The sequence below is a fragment of the Phragmites australis genome, chromosome 10 (genome assembly GCF_958298935.1).
Source record: "Phragmites australis chromosome 10, lpPhrAust1.1, whole genome shotgun sequence".
Classification (NCBI taxonomy): domain Eukaryota; kingdom Viridiplantae; phylum Streptophyta; class Magnoliopsida; order Poales; family Poaceae; genus Phragmites; species Phragmites australis.
In genome coordinates this window covers 6,369,644-6,393,372 of record NC_084930.1, presented here as the reverse complement: position 1 = coordinate 6,393,372, position 23,729 = coordinate 6,369,644, and the positions used below count along the sequence as shown (strand labels likewise).

The 23,729-nt window shown below is 42.9% G+C and overlaps 2 protein-coding genes across 3 annotated transcripts; one reads left to right on the top strand and one right to left on the bottom strand.

The window, feature by feature from the left end:
* The first annotated feature begins 10,909 nt into the window (after window positions 1-10,909).
* LOC133883432 (GDSL esterase/lipase At4g26790-like) lies at window positions 10,910-14,677 on the top strand. The gene is made up of 3 exons (XM_062322760.1): window positions 10,910-11,383; window positions 13,667-14,156; window positions 14,310-14,677. Exons 1-3 carry the CDS (start codon window positions 10,970-10,972, stop codon window positions 14,501-14,503), a joined length of 1,098 nt encoding a protein of 365 aa, XP_062178744.1. The 5' UTR covers window positions 10,910-10,969; the 3' UTR covers window positions 14,504-14,677.
* A 51-nt stretch (window positions 14,678-14,728) lies between these two features.
* LOC133883430 (serine/threonine/tyrosine-protein kinase HT1-like) lies at window positions 14,729-16,775 on the bottom strand. 2 transcript variants are annotated; one of them, XM_062322759.1, is made up of 3 exons: window positions 15,799-16,775; window positions 15,198-15,653; window positions 14,729-15,095 (listed from the first exon to the last, which is right to left on the bottom strand). In XM_062322759.1, the coding sequence occupies exons 1-3, from the start codon at window positions 16,234-16,236 to the stop codon at window positions 14,844-14,846; spliced, it is 1,146 nt and encodes a 381-aa protein (XP_062178743.1). In that variant the 5' UTR covers window positions 16,237-16,775; the 3' UTR covers window positions 14,729-14,843. The 2 variants fall into 2 exon arrangements, with proteins under 2 accessions (XP_062178743.1, XP_062178742.1); XM_062322758.1 differs by having other exon boundaries at window positions 15,757-16,772.
* Between the last annotated feature and the right edge of the window lie 6,954 nt (window positions 16,776-23,729).

Here is a 23,729-nt window from a genome sequence, read left to right as displayed (position 1 = left end):
GGCTAATTTTAGTCTGGAGGAGGGAAAAAATGCAACTCCTTGCCTCGACTCTGTACAGCTAGAACTTCCTGATGGTATTAAATTTTGCATCAACATTGTGCAAGATTATATGTACTTATACACACATAGGTTATCTTAATTATCTATATTTTCTATCTGATACTTAGTTCATTCCTCGATTCTAATCTATCTATGACTTCTTTTACCTATGTATTCAATATAAATCTCAACACAATAAATGATCATAATAATCTAAAAAGTTTTCCTTTATCAAGAACCAGCTCAGCAGTCAGTCAGTCCGACACGACGATACTCTGGCACCCTGCACGACTGCCCGCCCGATCGTGCGCCAGGTCGCGCGAGTCCGTGAAAAACCTCCCCGCCGCCAGCTTACAAGCGAGAACCGTAGTACGACGCGGTCACGCGGACCTCGGCCACCCCCTCCGACGCACGCTGGGCTGGGCTGGGCTACAGAGGAAAAGATGCCAACCACGACGTGAACCCCAACCGTTGGAGGCTACCTGTATAACTGTATTCCGCGCTGTTTCACTGCTCACGCTCAAGCTCGATCGACGTACTCGACCGTTAGCAGTTGCCCTCCCAGGCTGAGCACCTCCTTGACAGCCCGCCCCGTCCCGCCGGACGGCCGCCGCCCACCGCGATCAGTCCATCGCTGATCCGGTAACCATTCCAGCTCAATCTGACGGTCTTTCACGCACGCCATCACACGGAACCAAACAGGCGAGACACGAGCCCGATCTCAGCGGCTTCCATCTCAGCGTGGCTTGCCGCCTCATCTAGCCTGCATATGCATCTGCATCGACACATCCAGGGCATGCAGTGGGCGCAGAATCCTGCTTGCTGGTGTCATTTGGATCCTAAACCAACCGCGCAATAACTCGCGATGGCGATACGAAACCATACAACCACCTTTATGTCCGTGCACGCAGTTGGCATGGTTCCAGCGTTCGTACGTAGCATCCGTTGCTCCGTTCGGTTCCGTTTCTCAGGACGCATATTGCGCTCCTCAATGAGACTGGTTGTTAGTGTGGGGCTCTGAGGCAGGGGAAGCACCGGTACGCATCGCCGTTGCCGGATTGAGGGATCCATGCAACTGGGGGCAGCATGTGCCGGATTGAGGGATCCATGCAACTGGGGGCAGCATGTGGATGGACCGGGCAAATGAGTAAAGGCATGATAGGCGCAGGAAAGCGACGGCTTGGACCGGGGGACACCTGTGCACATCGCCAGCATTTGTTTATGGAAATTTTCATGAGAAAATTGTATAAACCACCTGCAACTTTGGCGGTTTTTTAAAAGACCTCTATAGCTTGTTTTTTTGTCGGTCTACCTCTTGTAACTCATAATTGATGTCAAGTACCCTCCGATATTATTTGGTTGTATGATATGGTAATTGTGTGACTTTCAAAATGGCACAATGGCTTCTAGAATGATTTTCATAGTCTCCGGACGATTAACTTGGACATGCTACTCTAATTTTAGATATTTAAATAGGATGAATATTTAAAAATATGTGAGAGAGCTCCGCTAGACATCACTATGTCATCCTAGGAACCTTACGCATGGCGCATATCATGCAGTTAACTGTTATAGGATGGAGTATTTTACAATACAGAATACTTGCGGGTGGGAGAATGGAGAAAAAGAAGTTGTAGGGGGGATTTCTCATAAAACTCCAAAGTTGCAGATGAGTTTTTGTATTTTTCTAATTTTTATCAATATATTCATGAGTTCTTCCAATTTTATATTAGAAGGAATAAAATAAGGTTACAAAAACCAAAGAAGCAAATAAATCTATCTTCTTACAACCGCCAACTGACATCCTAAGGATCAACCTAGAGCTAAACTAGAGTTGAACCTAGCCTCTTGTAAGACCACGCCAATGAAGGGAGACAGTCATAAACCCGACATGGAGGAAAACGGCCTAGCTGCCTATGCCACTCTCACCTCAGGTGCATCCATATTTTCCCCGAAAGATCTTCTTCGCTAGTCAATGTCCTCTTTAATTTTGTAAGCAATTTGGATTGGCGACAGTGATTCGATCCGGAAGGTTCTACGGTTGCACTCTTTCCAAACGTTCCGCAAAAAGTAGATTATTGCTTCGTTGAAATCCTTCCTCCGGCTTTTGTGCACCTTTTTGGTCACAGCCTACCACCATCCCTTGATCATGGTTGATCCCTGAGGCAGGAAGTCTTGTGATCCCTAGTCAGTTTGCAATTTCATTCCAAAGTGCAATGGTGAAATTGCAGTCCTTACAAAGGTGGGCTGGTGTTTCATCACTTTGACTGCATAGCCTACAAGTTGGGTCATTTGACCAACCACGCCTCGCAAGATTATCGGCTGTGAGAATCTTATTTTGTAAGAACACCCAAGCAAAGAATTTACATTTGGACTCAGTTTTTGCTGTCCAAATTGGCTTCATGCTGTTTTTCTTGATTGTTCCTACAAACTGGATTTGGTATGCCGACTGAGCCATATATTTAGCTTGGGATGTCCATCACCAAGTGATACTTTCTTGAGCATTTGGATTTAGTGAGAGAACCTGTAAGTTCTCCCAAAGTAGTGCTAGTTGGTCTAGTTCCTGATTTGTTTCTAGTTGGCCTAGGGCCTTGTCCATCGTTTGTTTTTTCCTTCTGGACTTTCCGTACAGGGCATGTGAAATGTTTTTCGGGGCCTGGCCGTGCACCCAACTGGAGTGCCAAAAGGAGGATTTTGCCCTGTTGCCCAAACTTACTACCGTTGATGCATGAAAGAGATTTTTGTCTCCTGGATCATATGGCACTTACATTCTTGTCTGTCTATGGTGTATGAGAAATCAAAGTTGAAATATGTGTTGATTTGTATGTGATGAAATATTAGCAATGTTGAATTTGAAATGATTTTGGTTGGCATGAGCTTATTTGGGTGTGATCTTATTTATGGATAACCAAAGTTTGAATTGAAGCAGACTGTTTCAGAGTCTAGGAAATTATGCCTCACCGAAACATCTGGCGTCTGGGTTTTTTTTATCACACCAGATACTTCGGTGTTATGGTGAAGTGAGCATCTAAGCATTTTTAGTGCTAAAACAAAAATGGAAGCAAGCACTGGATAGTCCGATAATGGACTTTGAGAACGCCAGAGTGTTTTCTGCAGAATGGAGATTTTTGGCTCCAAGTTTGATTATGTACGTCAGATAATCCAGTGCTGAGATTGTGAACACCAGAAAATGCACCTGACCTTTTATTGCAGAGAGGTTGCAGAAGGGTGGTTCGGTAGATTGGCACACGCCAGATTATCTGGTGATGTACATGAGATCATCGGGAGCTTTCACCGGACCTTTTCTTGCAGAGAGCAAATCTTTTCTGGAACAGATAGTCTGATGTTCAGGAGCAGAACATACCAGAACATTCGATGTTCGCATTTTCTAAAGGATGTGCTCTGAGTTAAAGTTTTTTATTTTGTGCTAACATAGAGATGTTTTAGAGTGTAGAGAAATGTGTTTGCTTGTTTCAGGATATGCAGGTGACGGGTGGAACTTGACGATCAACGGCAGGTGATCGGGGCTAAACGGGTGCTTGGTGCTAGACGATCCTAGTTATACACATGAAGGTCAAGCAAAGTATAACACGAAGGATGAAGACGACATATTAACAAAGTCAAGCTAAGGGAATGTCGGTGCAAATGACAAGGCGGTCCAAGGAATCGGGAGTGGGAGAGACTTACCGATGGTCAAGATCGCAAGACAGAAGACACATGTCATCATCGGAGCGCTTGCTTTGGGTGGAAGCAAGTGGTGGCTAGTCACGCTTTAAGAAGCATGCTAGGGTTTCATGATTTGGCATCAAAATCATGGGAGGACTAGAGGAGTATATGGCATCATCGTAAAGCTTGTATCGAGAAGAAATCAAGTTATGAAGGCGCTAAGGCCGTCCGATGAGTAGAGAAGAAAATAGACCAAAATACCATCGGTGGTAGGTAGGAGTGTACTACAAGATATGAGTATTTTGAGAAAAAACTAGGAAACTTGGGGTTAAGTTTTTTAGACCTATAAATAGATGGGTAGGGCTATAGGAGAGGATAAACCAGCCATTTGAGCATCTTGTACCACCCATATGAGAGTATTGTACTAGGGTTTTAGAGGAGATAAGGATGAGTGCTTAGACTATGTAATAGTTGAGAGTTTTGAGAGAAAAATCTTTGTAATCTATTTAAAATAGGACTGATATCTTTTAGTAATGAAGTTTATTTTGTTTCATATGCATGAATTTCCTTCATCCTAGTTTCCCTCTTTTGGTTCTCTTGCCTTATGTGTAAGTTTTTTCTCTTTGATGTTTATTTTTGTTTTTGTTTTTGAGCTAAAATTTTATCACCTTAGGAGGTTGTTCTTCGTGAGGTTAAAGACATAAAATTCACATACACATGTATATGTGATAGGGTCTTGAATTTTCTTGTCTTTAGATCATCATCTTAGAGATCTTCTTCACCTGGTGTTCTTCTCTTGTTTCTTAAGTGATCTTTTATCAAGATTCAACCTTCTATGTAGGGATGAGTCATGGACTGGTTCACTATGGAATCTAGTGTTCGATTTCAACCATGAGACCTACTTTTTATAGAATTCTAGTTTGGTTTTGATCTTTCTCCAGAGTTTCCGGAATTTCTGGGTAGGTGTAATTTTTATGCTGTGTATTTATGTTGTGTTCGATTGTAATTCTCTTGTAGAGCTGTGTTGGGTGTTTGAATAGGAGAATGCCATCAATTTCACAAGAAATTTATTGAGATGCCTATTCACCTCCCTTCTCTAGTCGCCACTCTTGAACCTACGGTCTATCATCTTTCCATTTATACCATAGCCAGTGTAAACGCATTGCTCTTGCAAATTTGTGTATATCTAAAATTCCAAGGCCTCTTAGTGACTTCAGCTTATATACTGTCCTCCAACTTACCAAGCAATATCCCATGCTTACTTTCTCCGGTTCTTCCCCTTTTCATAAAAAAACTACTTCGTATTCGATCAATTTTCTTGATGAGCCATTTTTAGAGTGGAAACATTGTGTGAAAATATGTTGGCTTGGACGAAAGTACTATTTTCACTAGAGTTTCTCGTCCCAATGGTGTCAAGAATTTTCCTTTCCAACTAGGTAGCCGTCCTCCCAATTTGTCAAGAAGAGGTTGAACATCTGCATGTCGGATTTTACTTGTATGCGGTGGTAGTCCAAGATATTTGCAAGGAAAAAGCCCAATTCTGCCCAGGAAGTGTTGCATGATTTGATCTATTGGCTAGTCCTTGCATCTTATCGGGTAAGTTTCAGTTTTGCCAAAAGCTTGCAATATGGTATGAGAGCCATCAACTCATCTCAGTTTGGCTGAGCAAAAATTGCAGTATCATCAACATATAAGTAGCATCTCAATTTTTCCCCACGAGGAAGGATAGGCATGAGGAGGTTTTATTGCACTGCCAGATCAATAATTCTTTGCAAGGGATCAATGGCTAATATGAACAACATAGGTGATAATGGATCACCCTGCTTGAGACCCCACATGTGTTTGATGGATCTTCCGGGGCACCATTTAATAGTATACGTAAAATGGATGTGGCCAAAAGTACAACTATCCAGTTTCTCCATCTTTATCCAAACCCCAGAGCCTTTAGAACTTCTAGTAAATATAACTAATTAATTGAATCAAAAGCTTTTGAAATATCTAATTTGATAAACAGGGCTAATTGCTGGGTTCTTTAGAGCTCTGTGGTCACATTGTACACATATAAGAAGTTGTCGTGTATGTACCTCTTTTTTATGAAAGCACTTTGGCTCCGTGAGACCAATTCTTGTTGTCTTGGTGCCAGACGATTGGCCAGGATCTTTGTGATTTTTTTTTTGATAAAGTAGTAATCAAACTTATTGTCCTATAATCCCCAACACTTGTAGCTTCATTTGTTTTAGGCAGCAAAAAAATGTTGGCACTATTGACCAGAGCCAATTGGGGCTACGGATGTTGTAAAAGCTCTTCACTGCCTCTATCAAGTCATCTTCGATAATTGGCCAGTAGTGTTTATAAAATAACCCAATGAAACCATCCGACCTCGGTAATTTTTCTGATGGCATGGTTTTAATCGTGTCGTGTATCTCTTGCTCCTCAAAGGGAGCTTACAAATCATCAAGGTCGGCTACTTGGTATCCCAAATTTTCCCAATTAATGCACAACTCTCTAGGCTTATTTGTTCCGAGCTGTTGAGAGAAGTGCCTGTAAAGCTCGGCTTCCTTTCGTTTAGTCATGCAAACTTGGCCTGTTTCAGTTTGCAAGGACTAGATGAAATGTTTCCTTCTTAGTGAGTTTGCATTTAGGTGGAAAATTTTGCTGTTTGTGTCAACTTTACTGATCCACGTCAATCTTGAATGTTGCCTAGCCCTCATCTTCTCAATTTCCGCCAGCCCCAAAGCCCTTCCTTTAAGGTATTTATGGAAAGAGATTTCCTCCTGACTTAGCTGCCTTGTTTCCTGGGCCATGTCTAGCCTAAAAATGACATCATGTAATATGGCGAGGGGCAATCTAACATTACCAATTGTGTTGTGTGCCCATATTTTTAGCACTTTAGCTGCTCTAGAAAGCTCGATATGCATGCGTAAAATAGCATTAGATGAGGTCACTGCTTGAACTCAAGCATTTTGCACTGTTTCCATGAAGCCAGTCATAAAGGACAAGAAGGATTCAAAACGAAAGCCCTTGTAGGAATTTTGTTGTACTTATCCTTGTAAGAATAGTGTGCAATGATCTGATGCTAGAGATGAAAAGGCTTGTGGATATGCCCAAGGGAACATCAAGTCCCATTCAGCCAACCTAAACACCTGTCAATTGTTGTTAGTGTCGGCTGTAGTTGCTCATTGCTCCATGTGAATTTCCTTCCATGCAGTCTGATTTCTTTTACTTGCATTTCATCTAAGTCTCTCTAGAATTTCCTCATCATTCTACGATTTAAATGATTATTGTTTTTATCTTCAACCTTAGAGATCAGGTTGAAATCGCCTAGTACAATATATATCCATGATTTATATATTGTTATCTTTTGTGCTAGTTCGAAATGGAGGGTGTATGGTACTGCGATCAAGATAGCATAATCTATTTTGTATGTTTTGAAACACTAAAAAACCTATTTTTCAAGACATCCAAAGTACTTTTTCACATGCGGATCATATGACAAACCGTCTGAGCGATTTTCAGAGGCGGACGATATAAGAAGCCACCTGTGTAAAGGTCATTTCCACGTGCGGTTCCTTACGTGAACCGCTACGGTAATTGTATCATTACTACAGACGATTTACATAAGGAACTAGTATGATTACCACAGACGATTCACGTAAGAAATCGTTTATGAAAATAGATCATTTCTAAAGGCGGTTCCTTACATGAACTGCTTCTAAAATTGGGATGATTAACACAGACGATTCATAAGGAACCACTAATCATTTCCACAGACGGTTTCTTATGCGAACCGCCTATGGTAATGGAGGACCATTTCAGATGCGGTTCACATAAAAAACCGCCTCTGAAAATAGATGACAACTTATCTTAAAAAATTTATAATTTTTCATACAAACTCGGATGAGGACAAACTTTATATGAAAATTGTAGCCCTTGATAAGATCTGAAACTTTTGAGTTGATTTTTTATTTGAAGTTATTTAGCTATCAAATAATCAGTTGAAGTTTCACATATATATATATATATATATATATATATATATATATATATATATGATATGGTTACCACAAGTTCTATTAATGCAAGTAAACTTAAGAATAAGGAGAAGAAACAAATACTATTAACTCTAACATCTCCCACAAGATTAGCAAGAACAATAATAAAGACCCCCACTATCAACAGTAAGTCTTGGCTTACAGAAGTACTTAGTGATAACAATAGCATATGCACTCCTTTTGATCGATATCTTATATCTAAAACTTCAAACGATTATTTGGATATATAAATGACTTCAAATAAAAAATTAATTATAAATTTATAGATCTCATCGAGAGCTATAATTTTCATATAAAATTTGTTCTCATCCAAGTTTGTATGAAAAAGTTATGATTTTTAAGATAAATTATCATATATTTTTAGAGATGATTCCTTATGTGAACCGCATCTAAAAATGGTTCTCTATTTTCCTATGCGGTTTCTTATATGAACCGCCTATGGTAATAAATGAAAATTTATCAAAAAAATTATAATTTTTTCATACGAAGTCTGTGAGGACAAACTTTATATAAAAATTATAACTCTCGACGAGATCTACAACTTTGAAGTTGAAAATCATTTCTTTTGAAGTCATTTAGATGCTCAAATATTTATTTGAAGTTTCAGATGAAAGATATAAACAGGAATGCATATGCTATTATGATCCATAGTAGTTCTATTGTGGGATAGTGATGAGAGTTCACGCAAGCTGAGAGGTTTTAAGTTCGAGTACCAAGAACCGCATGTGCCTGCATATACTATTACGATCATTACTTGTGATTTATGAATTGCGATGTCACGATCATAGGGGTGTCTGGTCGGTCTTTTTATTTTATTTTTTTGGTAAAAAAATCGATTCGAGAACCGATTATTATAGACGGGTCGATTAAAGAACCACCTATGAATCAGTTTTCATAGACGATTTCTTTTACACATGAAAATCATCAACTTTCACATACCTTCAATTATAAATGGATACACTAAACACTTAGAAAAATAGATTATCATTCATCTCTAGAAACAATTTTTTAAATAGTGAAAGGGGAAAAGAGTGCATGTGCGCTCATAGTTTCACAAAGTTGAGCTCCTGCTCACATCGACGCACAAAAATAAAGGTAGGACAACGACTAGTGAGAGTGATGTTGTGGGCAGTGGGCACTGGGCTCTTGCGTTGGTGATTAGGATGTATCATACATAGATGGTCCAAATATATTTCAATTCTTCATTGCCAGAAGCCATGTGGTGTGTATGTAAAATGGTGCACATGCAACCTTCTAAGAGATTTCAAATCACTACAAGCATATATCCTTGTGAGATCACTTATTCAATGATTAATCAATTATAATAAATTCTTCGTTACCAACTAAAATAATAAACCTAAACAATTTGGAGTTAAACCCAGCTATGGCCAAGCATCTGAACAAAATCCTGCCATTTTTCCGGCAAAATTGCTCACATAGCACTGGAATAGAACTGTATGTTGCGCTCCATACCGTTCCTTTTTTTTTTGTCGAATTTAAAAAATAACACTGGGTTTTTTCTTTGTTCTCTCTCCGTCTAGCACTCCTTCAACACTCCCACTTCTCCTGTGAGCTTTCTCCTCCTTTCCACCACCGCAGAGGATGATGCCACCGGCCAGAGAAAATCTTGGTGTGGGCTAGAGGCTCTTGTCGCGGCTGGTGGAGGAGGACCGGTCCAGCCATGGCGAGCCGGTGAGAGGGGGGGGGGGGGGGAGGGAAAAGAGAGAAATTAGGAGGCTAGAGGTGGGATGGGGCTAAGAGCATGGATTTTATTTATGGACTAGAATTCTTTCACAAAGATTTTTTTTTTCTTGAATATTTCAACGATTTTCTTTTACGATTTTCGTTATTAAGAAATTTTCAAAATCATTCTTTTTATGATAGGATTATTTTTCCTTTCTATTTACATCTCTTCGAAGAGAAGTTGTTGGAGATGAGAGAAAATAAAGAGAATAGAGACAAGGAGGGGAATCAGGAAGCGAACGAAATGAAAAAATATAGTTAGAGATGCTCTAAGATGGGTTTCGTTTTATAATTTTTTTTATTCACCGGTGAAAAGGATAAAATTCATATTTTTCGTTCTATGCTATGTAGGTCTCACATGTTTTTTTTTAAAATTAAATATTTTGTTTTCATCTGAAATTCTCAAAATTCATAAAATTTTGGTGAAATTTTAATCCTGGATCGACATATGACTTGAATTTCGTGTAAAATCTAACGGTACAATTCTAGATGGAGGTAGAGATGGAACGAAACCAGTGCAAAGAGAGAAATTGCGGAAAAGAATAATGGTGCAAAAGCAGAATGGTTCGGGAGCGCACTGTACACACAAAAGATGGAGATCATCACTAGTCTTTCTCTTACTGCCGTGATTGTTGGCAGCCGTGGCATGGTGCATGACCCAAGTCTCATGCTAAAAGCTCAGCACATTCATCACCCTTTCGTAGTGACAAGTTGTTTAGCTAGATTTTTCATGTAAAAGTAGGTTCTCTTTCAAGCAGAAATATTTCTAAGAAGGAAAAGAAAGAAGAAAAAGTCCATATTTCAACGAGGCACATTTCTAAAAAAGTGTGTCGGGTGAGGTCCGAGACGTTGCCATGGACGATGTGGCGGCACCACGGCACGGGCAGTTCAAGCTCCTCTCCTTGACGGGCTCTGTGGTGCTGCCCCCAGCCATACCCAAGGCACCCAACCTTGTCGTCACCGTAGCTGCTGACTAGGTGAGCTCATGTCAGCTCAAAACTACTTGGCTTAGATCCAGGATTGTCGATTGATCCGGTTTGTAGAGTTAGAGGTTGTAATGTGAATGGTTTTAGGTTAAGAAATGGATTCAGACTATAGTTAAAGGATTGAAACGTGGACTTCTTCTGAGAAAAAATATCACATTTTTCACTTTGTCTAATGAGCGAGGATTTCGCTATCTAACAAAGTGACAGATTATGGTGTCATTAGATGTAACTTTAAAAAGCACGTTTAGTGTTGTACTATTTTATTCAACAACTGTTACGTGTAATTAAAAGGAAAAAGAAATATATAATATATAAAAAAAAATTATGAGATCCGATCTGTACGCGCTCGTCTGCCTGATGCCCACCGCCGGCCGCCTCGTGGCCTCTACTTAATGACCACTACCAGACGACGCCCGCAGCTGCAGAACACACACTCGCCCCACTGCACTAACCGTACACGCCCCCCGAGGTCCCGAGCTTACAATGGCGTCGCCGCCCGGCCATCGCCGAGCCAGAGTGTCTCAGGTGGCGCTCCTGCTGGCCCTGTGCTGCTGCTGCTGCGGAGTTCGCGGTTCCCCGCCGGCGTCGCCGTCGCCCAAGGTGCCGGCGGTGATCGTGTTCGGGGACTCGACGGTGGACACGGGCAACAACAACGTCATCGGCACGATACTGAAGAGCAACTTCCCGCCGTACGGGCGCGACATGGACGGCGGCGGGCGGGCCACAGGGCGGTTCTGCAACGGGCGGCTGCCGCCGGACTTCATCTCCGAGGCGCTCGGCCTGCCGCCGCTGGTCCCGGCCTACCTCGACCCGGCCTACGGCATCCAGGACTTCGCCCGCGGCGTCTGCTTCGCCTCCGCCGGGACCGGCCTCGACAACGCCACCGCCGGCGTCTTGGTACGCACGCAGCAACACCCTCGTCATCCTCCAACGTTGCTTACCAATGATCATTCATACTGGCCTTCAATTACAAAAAAAGAGAGGGAAAAGTTACCATTTTGGTTCAGTGATTCCCAGTTCTATGATCCATGCACTCTGCACGACTGCAAGGGGGGAGATGTGCGTTGGGCGGCACATCCGAACATAGCAAATCAGTCGCCGTGATATGAATCCATGTTTTTTCTTTTTTGTTGCATGTCAAGAAGGCAGGAAAAGTTGCCAGGAGAAGATCCCACGAGCCAGCATGCCTTCAAACGGCAGCGAGTAGATAAACTTTCTTTTCGTTATCTTGTTCCGGAAGGGGAGCAAGAAATGAAAGTAAATTTTATTAGATTTGGTCATACGAAAGATCATTTTTTTTATAATACATGTTTATTTAATTTTTTTCTATTTAGTCTAGCTATTATATCACGAGATCGATACCATGTACGAGATCTCACGATGTTTTTTTAATAGGGGCATATAGAATTGATTTGGTAGGGAATAGGGAAAGAAATCTCTGCGGGGTGAACACATGCTATTTTGTACATCTATTTCTATCACATAATATTCATCTATTTATTAATTATCTCATATATTTTATAATTTTTTACTTATTTTCTTATTACAAATTTCAATATAAATAAAATAAGTTATAAAGTCTGCAGTGGCCTTATAGTTGCAGGCTGTCTGGCTTCGACGGATGGTTGGTGCGACAGCCAGTGTTAAAACCCCTGAGCCATACTCACACTAGTACATTTCTCCGCATTGTCAGGAAAAGACATTGCACATAAACAGTCTCTTTCTCTCACGACATGCAGTGCAAACCTTGATTAGATGTTGCGGATTAGCTAGGGTTTCAGAGAGGCGATCACTGATGGTCCAGATCACTCTGATCTGCAGATTTAGCGCATTGGATTTGCTGGTATGTGAAGCGTCCTCAGTTTTTGGCGCTGCAACCGTCGTCTTACCCTCCCGGCAACTACCTGCAGAGGCATTAAAACCTTTGCATTTAGTGCCAAGAAAAGTCGCGGGCAGTGCTTTGAAGCTGCAATCCATCACACGACACTACATGGTTTTAACGACTTGTTTGATTTAGCTTTAAATAGTAAGAATCTAGTTTAGCCTGTAAGATCTGTAAAAATTTATTCCTATCTTATTATAAATTGTGAGATTTTATATTACACTATAAATAGTAGATTGTAAGAATCAGCTTTCAAATTATTATCGTTTGATTCTACTTTTGTTTTTAGACTAGAATCTATAATAAATAAATAAAAAATAAAGCCTAAGATTAAGATTCGGCAGGATGGTTGGTCATCCAACCTGTAGCGATAGCTACCAGCAAATCTGTAGTGCATTCTTCCAATGTATTCTGTGGCTCGGTTCTATCACGCCAGCGTTGAGCTTGAGCACATAGAGATTCTACTGAATGCTGCATTTCTAAGGGAAAATTCAGCATGATACATCGGTAAAAAGCTTTATATTGCAAAATTTCGTTGTTTTCCTCAAACGACATTTCTCATCTAATGACATGCAACCTCCATCCAAGAAAACAAGACGGGTTTAATCTTGAAAAAGTCAATCTTTATATACTTTGACTACCAGCTAGTTAAATTATAAGTCTTTCTAGTATATAAAAATAATGCAACTAGATTATATTTCAAAATGTTTTCACACTATATTAGTTTGGTAGTTATAAATGATATATTTGTGAGAAAACGGTAATTAAAATTTAATCTTGAATGCTAGACTACAGTAAAACACGTCTTATATTCTTGGCGGATTGCGTACCTATAATAATAATAGTTCACGTGCTAAAGAGCACATGCGCTCGCTGGTAAACACCGAAACAGTTCTTCGCTGCTCTATTTATCATCGACAGCTAGCACACTGTTTGCTAAGGGTGCAATGGTATTTCCTGTAGAATTATTGAGCACATCGTAGTTATTTCGTTCATTGCTCCCAACTATTTCGGGACAAACATCTATCCTATCCTTCCTCGGCCGCAAGAACTGACACGCGAATTGAATGGAGAAACGTACGAGCTCTGCGCGAGCGTCGTGGGAGGCATTCAACCGCTGCATCTAGCCATGTCCCAAAAGGACGATGGCCACTATGCAAAGATCAGGATTCGTTCCAGAATCTGTTGGTTTCTGAAGTTTAATTCTGAATTTACTGAATCTGCTGATCATGTCCTTGCATCTTTAATCTGACCTGACAAATGAACGTTGTTTCTTTGATTCTTTTCCCCGCGTGAAGTCAGTGATCCCGGTGTGGAAGGAGGTGGAGTACTTCAAGGAGTACCAGCGGCGTCTCCGGCGGCACGTCGGCCGCGCCAGGGCGAAGCGCATCGTCTCCGACGCGCTCTACATCGTCAGCATCGGCACCAACGACTTCCTCGAGAACTACTTCCTGTTCGTCACCGGCCGGTTCGCGCAGTTCACGGTGGGCGAGTTCGAGGACTTCCTCGTCGCGCAAGCGGAGTGGTTCCTCGCCGAGATCCACCGGCTCGGCGCGCGGCGGGTCACCTTCGCGGGGCTCAGCCCCATCGGGTGCCTGCCGCTGGAGCGCACGCTCAACACGCTCCGCGGCGGCTGCGTCGAGGAGTACAACCAGGTGGCCAGGGACTACAACGTCAAGGTGCTCGACATGCTCCGAAGGCTCCGCGCGTCGCGGCCGGGGCTCAAGGTCGCGTACGTCAACGTGTACGAGAACATGCTCGACCTCATCAACAATCCTTCCACGTTGGGTATGTCCCGTGATCTCATGCATCCATTAGTTTTGCAGGAATTTCACAGTAAAACAGTAGAATTCCAGCAGGAACGTAACTCGTGCGTACCAGACAGGGCCCTGGCTTCAAATTGGTCTCCAACCTGATCAAATTTTTGTGTCATCTATACAGGGCTGGAGAACGTAGAGGAGGGATGCTGCGCGACGGGGAAGTTGGAGATGTCCTACCTGTGCAACGATGCCAGCCCCATGACGTGCGAGGATGCCGGCAGGTACTTCTTCTGGGACTCCTTCCATCCGACCGAGAAGGTGAACCAGTTTTTCGCCAAGGAGACGCTGGACTTGTGCTACAAGGAGCTCCTGTGAGGCTGTGATTCATCCCCACCGTGGCTATTGGTATGAAATGTATCGTGATCCGATTGATCAAAATGCCGCTAGTTGATTGCCGTGTATAGGATTCGTCGAGAACGATTCGATGTATTTCTCCGTTTCGATGCATCGATTCTTTGGGTTTAAATTATCAGAAAGATAAAATTTACACATTTGAGTTACATTTGGTTCCGTACGCCTTTATGCCATTTGAGATAGATATATATACTTCCTAGTCTCTCAGACAAATTAAGCAGAGACAAATAGTAACAGCAGGAGGAGGAGGTGTAGGCATTGTTACGATAGTTCAGCATACGTTACGTGGTGTGGTGACGGATCATGCATGCACCGGTATGGACAAGTTGTTGGTGACGCATCCCACCCTGAAGATCTTGGCGAAGGAGCGCCAGATCCTGAGCTCCTGGTGCACCATCACCGGCATCCCCTCCTTGACGCAGTGGTCGTACTTCTCCAGCACCGACACGATGTAGCTGAACTCCGGCCTCCTCGCCGGGTTCGCCGACCAGCACCTCTTGATCAGGTTGTTCAGCACTGGCGGGCACGAGCTCGACAGCGGCGGCCGCAGGTTCTGAACACAAAACACTAATCAGAATTGCACAACTACACACACTGATATTCAGATTTTGGACAGAGATTCAAGGAGAATGAAGCAATGCAAGAACATGGTTACCTTCTCGGAGGCTGCGTAGGCGGCCTGGACGGGCGTCATGCCCTGGAAGGGGAGGAGGCAGGTGGTGAGCTCCCAGAGCACGATGCCGAAGCTGTAGACGTCGACCTTGCGGGTGTAGGGCTTCTCCTTGGTCATCTCGGGGGCCATCCACCGGTAGGTGCCCTTGTTGCCCTTGGTGGCCTGGCACCGGGTCTCGAGGCAGGACGTGCCGAAGTCGGCCACCTTGACGCGCATCTCGTCGTTGAGCAGCAGGTTCTGGGACTTGAGGTCGCGGTGGATCACGCCCTGCGCGTGCAGGTACTCCATGCCCCGCGAGATGTCCAGCGCCAGCTTCAGGATCGTCTCCGGCGACAGCGAGTACGGGTCCTTCTTGTTTAGGTACATCCGCAGCGTCCCCTGGGACATGTACTCCGTGATGATGCAGTACACCGGCGGTTTCTTGCACGCCGCGATGAACTGCACGCACGCAAAACACAATAGGTACCGCCGGTCACGATCGGATCAACACAGAGATTGAGCAGGATCGATGAGAACGGGAGCAATGATCGATCGAGATGACCTGCACAATGTTGGGGTGGTAGAGGCGGGAGAGGAAGGCGACCTCGGAGTTGAACTGGTCCTCGAGGACGGCGCGGCGGGCCTCGTCGCGCTCTGGGATGCGCACCATCTTGACGGCGACGGCGCGCTGCTTGTAGATGCCACGGTAGATGCGACTGTTGGCGCCGGAGGCGAACTTGTTGCCGATAAAGAGCTGCGAGAGGTCGGCCATCCACTCCTCCCGCCGGCCGCTGTCCCTGGATCCCTCACCGGCCGGCCCCATGGCCGTGTCCAGCAGCATCGACCACGACTCCATGCTGTCCCACCGTTTCTTCTCCATGTCGTCCGCCTCCGACGGCCACGGGCTCTTCCCCCTCCCTGACGTCGACGGGGACGCCGCGAACAGGCTCGTCGCGAACGGCAGCGACGGCCGCCGGGGAGACGCCGCGGCCTGGTCCGTGTCCCCGGCGGCCGGCCGCGGCAGCCGGAAACAAGAAAGCATATGGGGCGGCGTATCAAGAATCGCACGACGCAAACGGCATGCCGGCACCGGTATCAATACGACGGAGCGACACGCCGGACGACGGCCGCGCCACCACCACGAGCATTGCTCGCCGCACTAGCACTACACTTAGATACTAATGACTCGATCCAAAGCAAAGTATTTGTACTTCACACCAAGCTAAATAGATCCCAAGTGCTCATGCCCATGCAAAGGCTTGATGCCTACCCAATCGTACGCGCTCGCTACCCTATCCAAAGTCCAAACCATGCGTGCCACGAACCCAGCTGACGCTAGCTTCTTGGAGGATACAAATGGCGGCAGGAAAGCGAAAAAGGGCGCGCGCGCGCAGCGTCAGGAAGGAGACGCTTCTTCTTCCTCCTCCTCTCCTCTGGGCACCCTTCAGAAGCGAGCTGAAAACGCTGGTGTTGTTGACTTCAGAAGAGATAAGCCAGAACGAATAAAGGTGCTCAAGGATGTCTCGTGAAGATGCAGTTCAGAAAAGGCCACACCTTTTCTCTTCCAGTACCTAGATCGGTGCGTGCTCGATCGATCACCTTCTGATTACCCCCCCCCCCCCCAGCTTCTTCGGCACTTGAGAGATATCTACAACGAAAAAAGTGTTGGGAAAAAGATATCTGCGAAAAAAAGGGAAAAGGAAAAGCAGCTTCATATGACATGACTTGCAGTGAGACGCTAAGCATAAAATGAGTCGGAAAAGGGTGGCGTTGAAAGGAACAAGGAACAGATACGGGCTACGTAGTTTGCACGTTCATCGGCATGGAGGCGTTTGGTGTCAAGGACGACGCGCAGACAGTCGTATTTCATCAGCGAATGCGTCATATCTTGCCACTGAGCAACTGCTGGTGAAGGGGGAAAAGAGGGAGGGGGTGAAGTCAAATGGTTGTATCATGGATCAAATATTTTAGTAAAAAATTAAAATTAGATAACATATATAAGCATATTTGTTAAAATAGATAATATATTATTATATTTACAATTTTAACATTCGTATTTGACACATTATTTACCAAAAATAAAATTTTAATACACCGTACGCCGAAAAATCACAGACCCGAGCACCGTAGCTCATATTCAGCAGTGTGCCGAATATGACATTGTAGCTCATATTCGGCACACCATATGCCGAATATCAACCGTATTCAGCACATCGTGTGGCGAATATGGTTTTTGACTGCCGTGCGGTCACTAATTCAGCACATGGTCATATTTGGCACACTGTGTGGCAAATACGACACTGTAGCATATATTCAGCACACCGTGTGACGAATACAGTTGATATTCAGCACATGTTGTGCTGAATACGGGCTACAGTTTTGTATTCGCCACATGATGTGTCGAATATGGGTTTTTCGGTGTACGGTATATTGAAAATTTATTTTTGATAAATGATATACCGAATTTGGATGCTAAATTTGTAAATACAATATCATATTATCTATTTTGATAAATACATTTATATATGTTGTCTAATTTTAAATTTTTACCAAACATTTTTGTACTAGGCAGATTTGGATGACGAATCTGGCCGAGTAGTAGCCCGATATTGTGATTTGGGCCTATTTTATGAATTGTTTGGACCCTGACAAATGAACCAATAAGCTAATCAAACTTTAAGCATCGATTCTCGGCCTAAAATTCCCATGAAAAATCTTTGGTGGCCTAAAATTTAACGTGCCAGTGGGCAACATGGTGAACTAGTAGCATCACTAGGATCTTCTAAGAAAAAGCATCGGTTCGGTTGGCAAGCAAGGTGCGACATCAGGATTGGAGATGTTAGATCAGCTACAGACAAGAAAAATCAGAGCGTCGATTATTATCTGATGGAGATGTTTAATATCTTGATCAACTGGCAGCTAAAGGAAATTCAAAGAGCTGGGGGGCAATTCACATGAACTAACAAAAAAGAAAATCCTGTAATGACCAACCTCGACAGGCTACTGGTCTCAAAGGAGTGGGAGAAGAGATTTCCGTTGTGGAGTCCATAGAGCACTAGCAGGATTGGCTCTGACCACTGCCTTTTTTTTTTTTGACTCAGGTGAACTCAAGGTGAGGGGCTCTAAATATTTCTTCTTTGAGAAAAAATAGCTACTCCAACCTAACTTTAAGAGCCTTTTTGAAGGAAAATGGATTAAATAAAGCAAGAAAATCCCAACTCATTCATGACCTGGAGGGTTTTGACGCCAAGGCAGATATTGAAGGTCTAGCCGCAGAATGATGGGCAAATAGATATCAAGCTGAGCGGGAATTGGAAAAACTTTATCTAATGGAAGAGATATATTGGCAGAGGAGAGGTGGGCAAGATTGGATTCTTCATGGTGACTCCAACACATGGTTCTTCCACCTATGTGCCAACAGAAGGAAAAGGAAAAACCATATCAGACAACTGGAGACCGATTTTGGGATGGTAAATGAACAGATGGACATCATGAAACACATTATTGATTTCTACAAACAACTTTTCAGTTCACAACCAGACAAGAGAGTACATCTAAGTAAAAACTTCTTGAAGCATAATGAACTATTATCTCTGCTTGACAAGGAGTCCCTAGAAACTCCCTTTGGGAGGGAGGATTTGGAAAGGGCCATCCAATCCATGAAAGTTGACTCTGCACCCAGGCCTAATGGGTTCAACGTCTCATTTTTCCAGAAATTTTGGCATACTATCAAGGGCGATATGTTTGCCATGCTCGATGATTTTAACGAAGGTAAGTTGGATATCAAGAGAATGAACTATGGAATTATTACTCTGATCCCAAAGACAAAGGAGGATAACAACATCAAGCAATATAGGCCCATCTGCCTTATGAATGTGGACTACAAAATCCTTACGAAGATGATGACAGATAGGGTGAGCCCTATGGCTGCCAGGTCTCTGGATGAATGCGCAATCTGCCTTCATCAAAGGGAGAAACATCCTAGATGAGGTTGTCATTATTCACGAAACCATTCACGAGCTCAGACACTCAAAGAAACAGGACCTACTTCTTAAGATTGACTTTGAAAAAGTCTATGACAAGGTTTTGTTGGGGGTTCCTGAAGGAGGTCATGTCGACGAAAGGTTACCATGAAAGGTGGATATATTGGGTGATGTAAACCGTCCAAAGAGGGCAGGTTTGCGTTAATGTAAATGGCCAGAGGGGCTCTTATTTCAAAACATATCGAGGTCTTAGACAGGGGGACCCTTTATTCCCACTGTTATTCAACATAGTGGCAGAGACCTTGGGTTTTTTTAATGAATAAAGCTAGAGATAAAGGTCTGGTCTCAGGTCTGATGGGCCATCTCATCCCAGGGGGGGTCACCCATGTGCAATACGCTGATGACACAGTGATCATGACTGACTGCTCAGAGAACATCATTCTAAACCTGAAGATCATCCTTTACTATTTTGAATGGATGTCGGGTCTCAAAATCAATTTTTACAAAAGTGAGGCTTTCATTTTTGGGGTTGACGGAGATACGAAAGAGAAAATCGCCAATATGCTAAACTATAAACTAGGGGCCCTTCCTATCAAGTATCTTGGCATCCCTATGCTGATCAGCATCTCGGGCTGGCTGCCTTTGTACCTTTGGTGCAAAAGCTTTAGAAAAGGCTCAACCCTTGGAAAGGGAAGAACATATCTTCAGGGGGAGGACTTGCTTTGACCAACACATGTTTAAACAGTCTCCCCATATATACCATGGGCTTCTACCTCCTACACGCTGGAACCTATGATAAGATGGACTCTACCAGATCCAAATTTTTCTGGGGAGGGGTCCAGGATAACTTTAAGTACCATATGATTAAATGTGAGGCCTCATGTAGACCTAAAGACCAAGGAGGCCTGGGGATCATGAATACATGAGTGATAAATCAGTGTTTGATGGTGAAATAGATTTGGAAAATCCTAACCTATGGTGTAGGCTCCTTAGAGCAAAATACATGACGAATAGAGACTTCTTCGGCTCTAAGAACAAGGGCTCCTCACAGTTCTGGCAAGGACTACACAAAATCAAACACCTTTTCCATTGGGTGCCACATATAAGGTGCACAATGGAAAATGGGTTAGGTTTTAGACTGATACTTGGATTTTGTATACCCCTCTTGAGATTCAATTCCCTGAGCTTTTCAAAATGATCTCTGACACTTCAACCACGGTGGCCGGGTGTTTCAGGGATGATGCTTTCTGAATCAACTTTAGAAAGGCCTTGACTTCCCTCGGATCAGGGAGATATGGGGAGCTGAAGTCCTTGATGAACTCCATTATGTTGGACAATTTGGATGATGAAGTTCACTGGGCTTTGGATAAGTCCAAATGCTTCACCACGAAGTCTCTTTATCGGTTTATCCTCGATGGAGGGATAAAGAGCAAGATCAGTGAAAGTATGTGAAAATGCAAAGTCCCTCACAAGATTAAGATTTTTCTTTGGCAAATGTTTAATGATAGACTCCAAATGGCTACCTCATTAAAATGCAAAGGTTGGAAGGGCAGCGAGTTCTACTGCCTATGTGGGGAAAAGGAAAAGGTTGAACACATTTTCTTCTAGTGTGTTCTAGCCAAGTTCATATGGAGTGCGGTCAGAGAATGCTTCTTCTGGGTGGATCAACTCAGAGCCCTTGATGACCTTGCTCCTGGTCGGTTCATACAGAATCTGAATATACCCGCAAAATTGTGCCTCTTCATTTTTGCAGGTCTCAGCTGGGTGATTTATGCTCGCAACAAGATGACGATCGAAAAGGCCTTTCCCAACAAGCCGATTGATATTCTTCCCAAATGTCTTTCTTATTTGCAGAGCTGAAAAATCTTGCTCAAGAAGGGCGATAAGGGGATGCTTAACCCGACTCTTGATCATCTCATGAAGTGGTGCATCAGTTTCCAGTCGAGTGCTTCCATCTACTCTGATGTGGTCGAGCTGTAGCGGATCTGCTCGGTTTCTTGTGCCTTAATGTCGCATGCTGTAGAGGTTGAATGTTGTGTCCTGGGCACTATGTTTCCTAAACGATTTGTATGAATTCAATCACGACCTAGTAATACACTATAGTTACCTTGCACATCAGTGACAAAGAAAGTCGTAGGCACTGTCTTGCTCCCAATAGTGAGTTCCATGGAAATCACACCCTTGGCCTCCGTACGATCGCTGGTGAAGTCATTAAACACCAAATTTGTCTTCACAAGCTCATTATCTTCTTTTCCTAGCTTCTTAAAAACTGAATATGGCATTAAGTTTACAGTAGCTCTACCTCTGCTAGCATTCTAGAAATCGGCCTTCCATCAATATGTCCCTTGACATACAATGGTCTCAAATGCTGGATCAATTCTTTAGGCTTATCAAATATGGCTTCCTTCGAACCAAGATTTAGTTAAGCAACCTCTCCATCAATGGCTTGAAACTCCGAAAGAAAAATAAAAACCATATTGACATCCATAATATCATGAGGTGGAGTATCATCTCTAATTATCAGAGAGTCTTCTAGCATGTCATCCTCATCATCACTAGGTGTCACAATAGGCGTTGCAACTTGTTTTACTCTCCATTCTTTCTGAATAGGCGACATCAACTTAATTTCATTAAACACTTAATCCCTCAACTTTTTAGCTTGAACTTCTCCCAACTCTTGCTTGCATAGCCCTTGTAGCCTTCTCTTTTGGGAGTGCGAGAGACCTCTAGGACACCATCAAGGTTGTGGTTTAGTTCCGGGCAGCAAAGACATCTTTATTTCAATCTTCCGATCGCCCGAACTATTGATCGGCTTAGCACTAGAAATGTCCTCTTCAACCCTTGACGCCATGAGCTGTGGTGCTGCTATAGGAGACACCAATTTGGTCCCAAGATCAATACCAATCACCTTTACAACTTTCTTTTTGTTGCCGCCTACCAAACTGTCACTAACCAATTGTTTTTGCACTTTGTTTTTATCAACAACCAGCTATTTTTCCTCTCTGTCCAGATCTGATTTCTCATTAGAATTGTTTGTATTCTTCACATGATATATCTTTTCAAGTTCATTTCTATCCATCTCATCATTTGACATATTTCTTGAATTAAACCGCCTTGTCTAGAATGAAATAACCGGTCAAATACCGAAGGTCGTGGTGTTGTCCATCCCAGATGGAATGATGCAAATGGTATAGGAGGTGGCGCCCAAGGTCCACACCAACCCCATGACAGACATTGAGGAAGCACCATAGGAGGAGGTCCCCACATCATAAGTATTGGTGGCCCAAAAGGAGGAAACAGAGTTGCTGCAATTATTCTCCTATTGCCTTTTCCTTCCTCCAAACTCATGCTTCAATGGTGATTTTAAACATTTAAGAGTATTTAGCCGGTTGCCTACTTTTTGGCTGTCCTTGCCACTCTCATATTTAGCCAAAAGTTCACTAAATGTAGGTTTTGGCTTTTCAAATCTTTTAGTGATCTTGCTCTTGTCTTCATTTACCTTCCAATGGCCAACTTCTGAACTTTTATGTTTGATCATCCTTGGCTTCACATTATCCTCACTAATGATCACATTCTTGCCTTTAGTTGATTCAGCTTGAGATTGCCGAATCAAGACCTTCCTCCCTATAAAGTTCATCATATTGATGGAGAATGGATCATTATCTAGGTTTATCTTTGGACTTTCGGCAAATTTCAATCATTCTTCATGAATGATCGATTGAACCTATTTACGGAAGACATTACAATTATTAGTAGCATGAGAATATGAATTATGTACAATATGCACGCTTTTTAATCTCCTCAAGTGGTGGAATAACATGATTATAAGGCAAACTAATTTGCTTTTCTTATAGCAAGAGATCGAATATTCTACCACACTTAGTGACATCAAATGTAAATTTTATCTCTTCTTATTGATTCTTTTGTGGAGTCAGCTTTAATGCAGAGCATACAAATAGTTTAGATTTAGACTTTCATACCCATTCGGCTACGCACATGTCTACACTATCATCATCGGATGAATCGTCCTCATATTCAACTGTATTAACACCCGGATGATCCACTTTGTGTTTTCACTAAATTTTTGAACTTTTCTATGCTCTTTGGCACGATTTTCTTGAGCCAGAGCCCGCTGCAAAACTTTGTTTACATCTGAAAATTCCTGCCCTTTGACCTTTCTTTGATGTGTGTATGCAACCCAATAAAAGCTAACTCAGCTAAATCTCTATCGGAGAGTGATACATTGAAACATCAGATTTAGTATCTCTAAACCTTCTAATGTATTTAGAAATAGATTCGTTATACTTTTGTGTAACCAATGTCAAGTGAATTAACCTCAACTCCGTGTCTCTGGTATAGAAATATTTATAAAATTTTTGCTCAAGTTGTGCTCATGTATGAATAGAGTTAGGCGCAAGTGAAGTAAATCAAGTAAAAGCATTGTTGGAAAGTGACAAAGTAAATAAATGTAATCTTAAAGCATCACTACCACCAACTTCATCACATTGCACAAAAAATTGTCCTATGTGTTCCATTATGGTTCTACCACCCT

Bases quoted from the DNA above. Each gene is read 5' to 3' on its own strand.
- LOC133883432 (XM_062322760.1), top strand. From the start codon at position 10,970: ATGGCGTCGCCGCCCGGCCATCGCCGAGCCAGAGTGTCTCAGGTGGCG. The intron at 11,384-13,666 runs GTACGCACGCAG...CCCCGCGTGAAG, and splicing joins ACGCCACCGCCGGCGTCTTG to TCAGTGATCCCGGTGTGGAA. The intron at 14,157-14,309 runs GTATGTCCCGTG...TCATCTATACAG, and splicing joins CAACAATCCTTCCACGTTGG to GGCTGGAGAACGTAGAGGAG.
- LOC133883430 (XM_062322758.1), bottom strand. From the start codon at position 16,236: ATGCTTTCTTGTTTCCGGCTGCCGCGGCCGGCCGCCGGGGACACGGAC. The intron at 15,654-15,756 runs GTCATCTCGATC...GCGTGCGTGCAG, and splicing joins ACCACCCCAACATTGTGCAG to TTCATCGCGGCGTGCAAGAA. The intron at 15,096-15,197 runs GTAACCATGTTC...TTTTGTGTTCAG, and splicing joins CCTACGCAGCCTCCGAGAAG to AACCTGCGGCCGCCGCTGTC.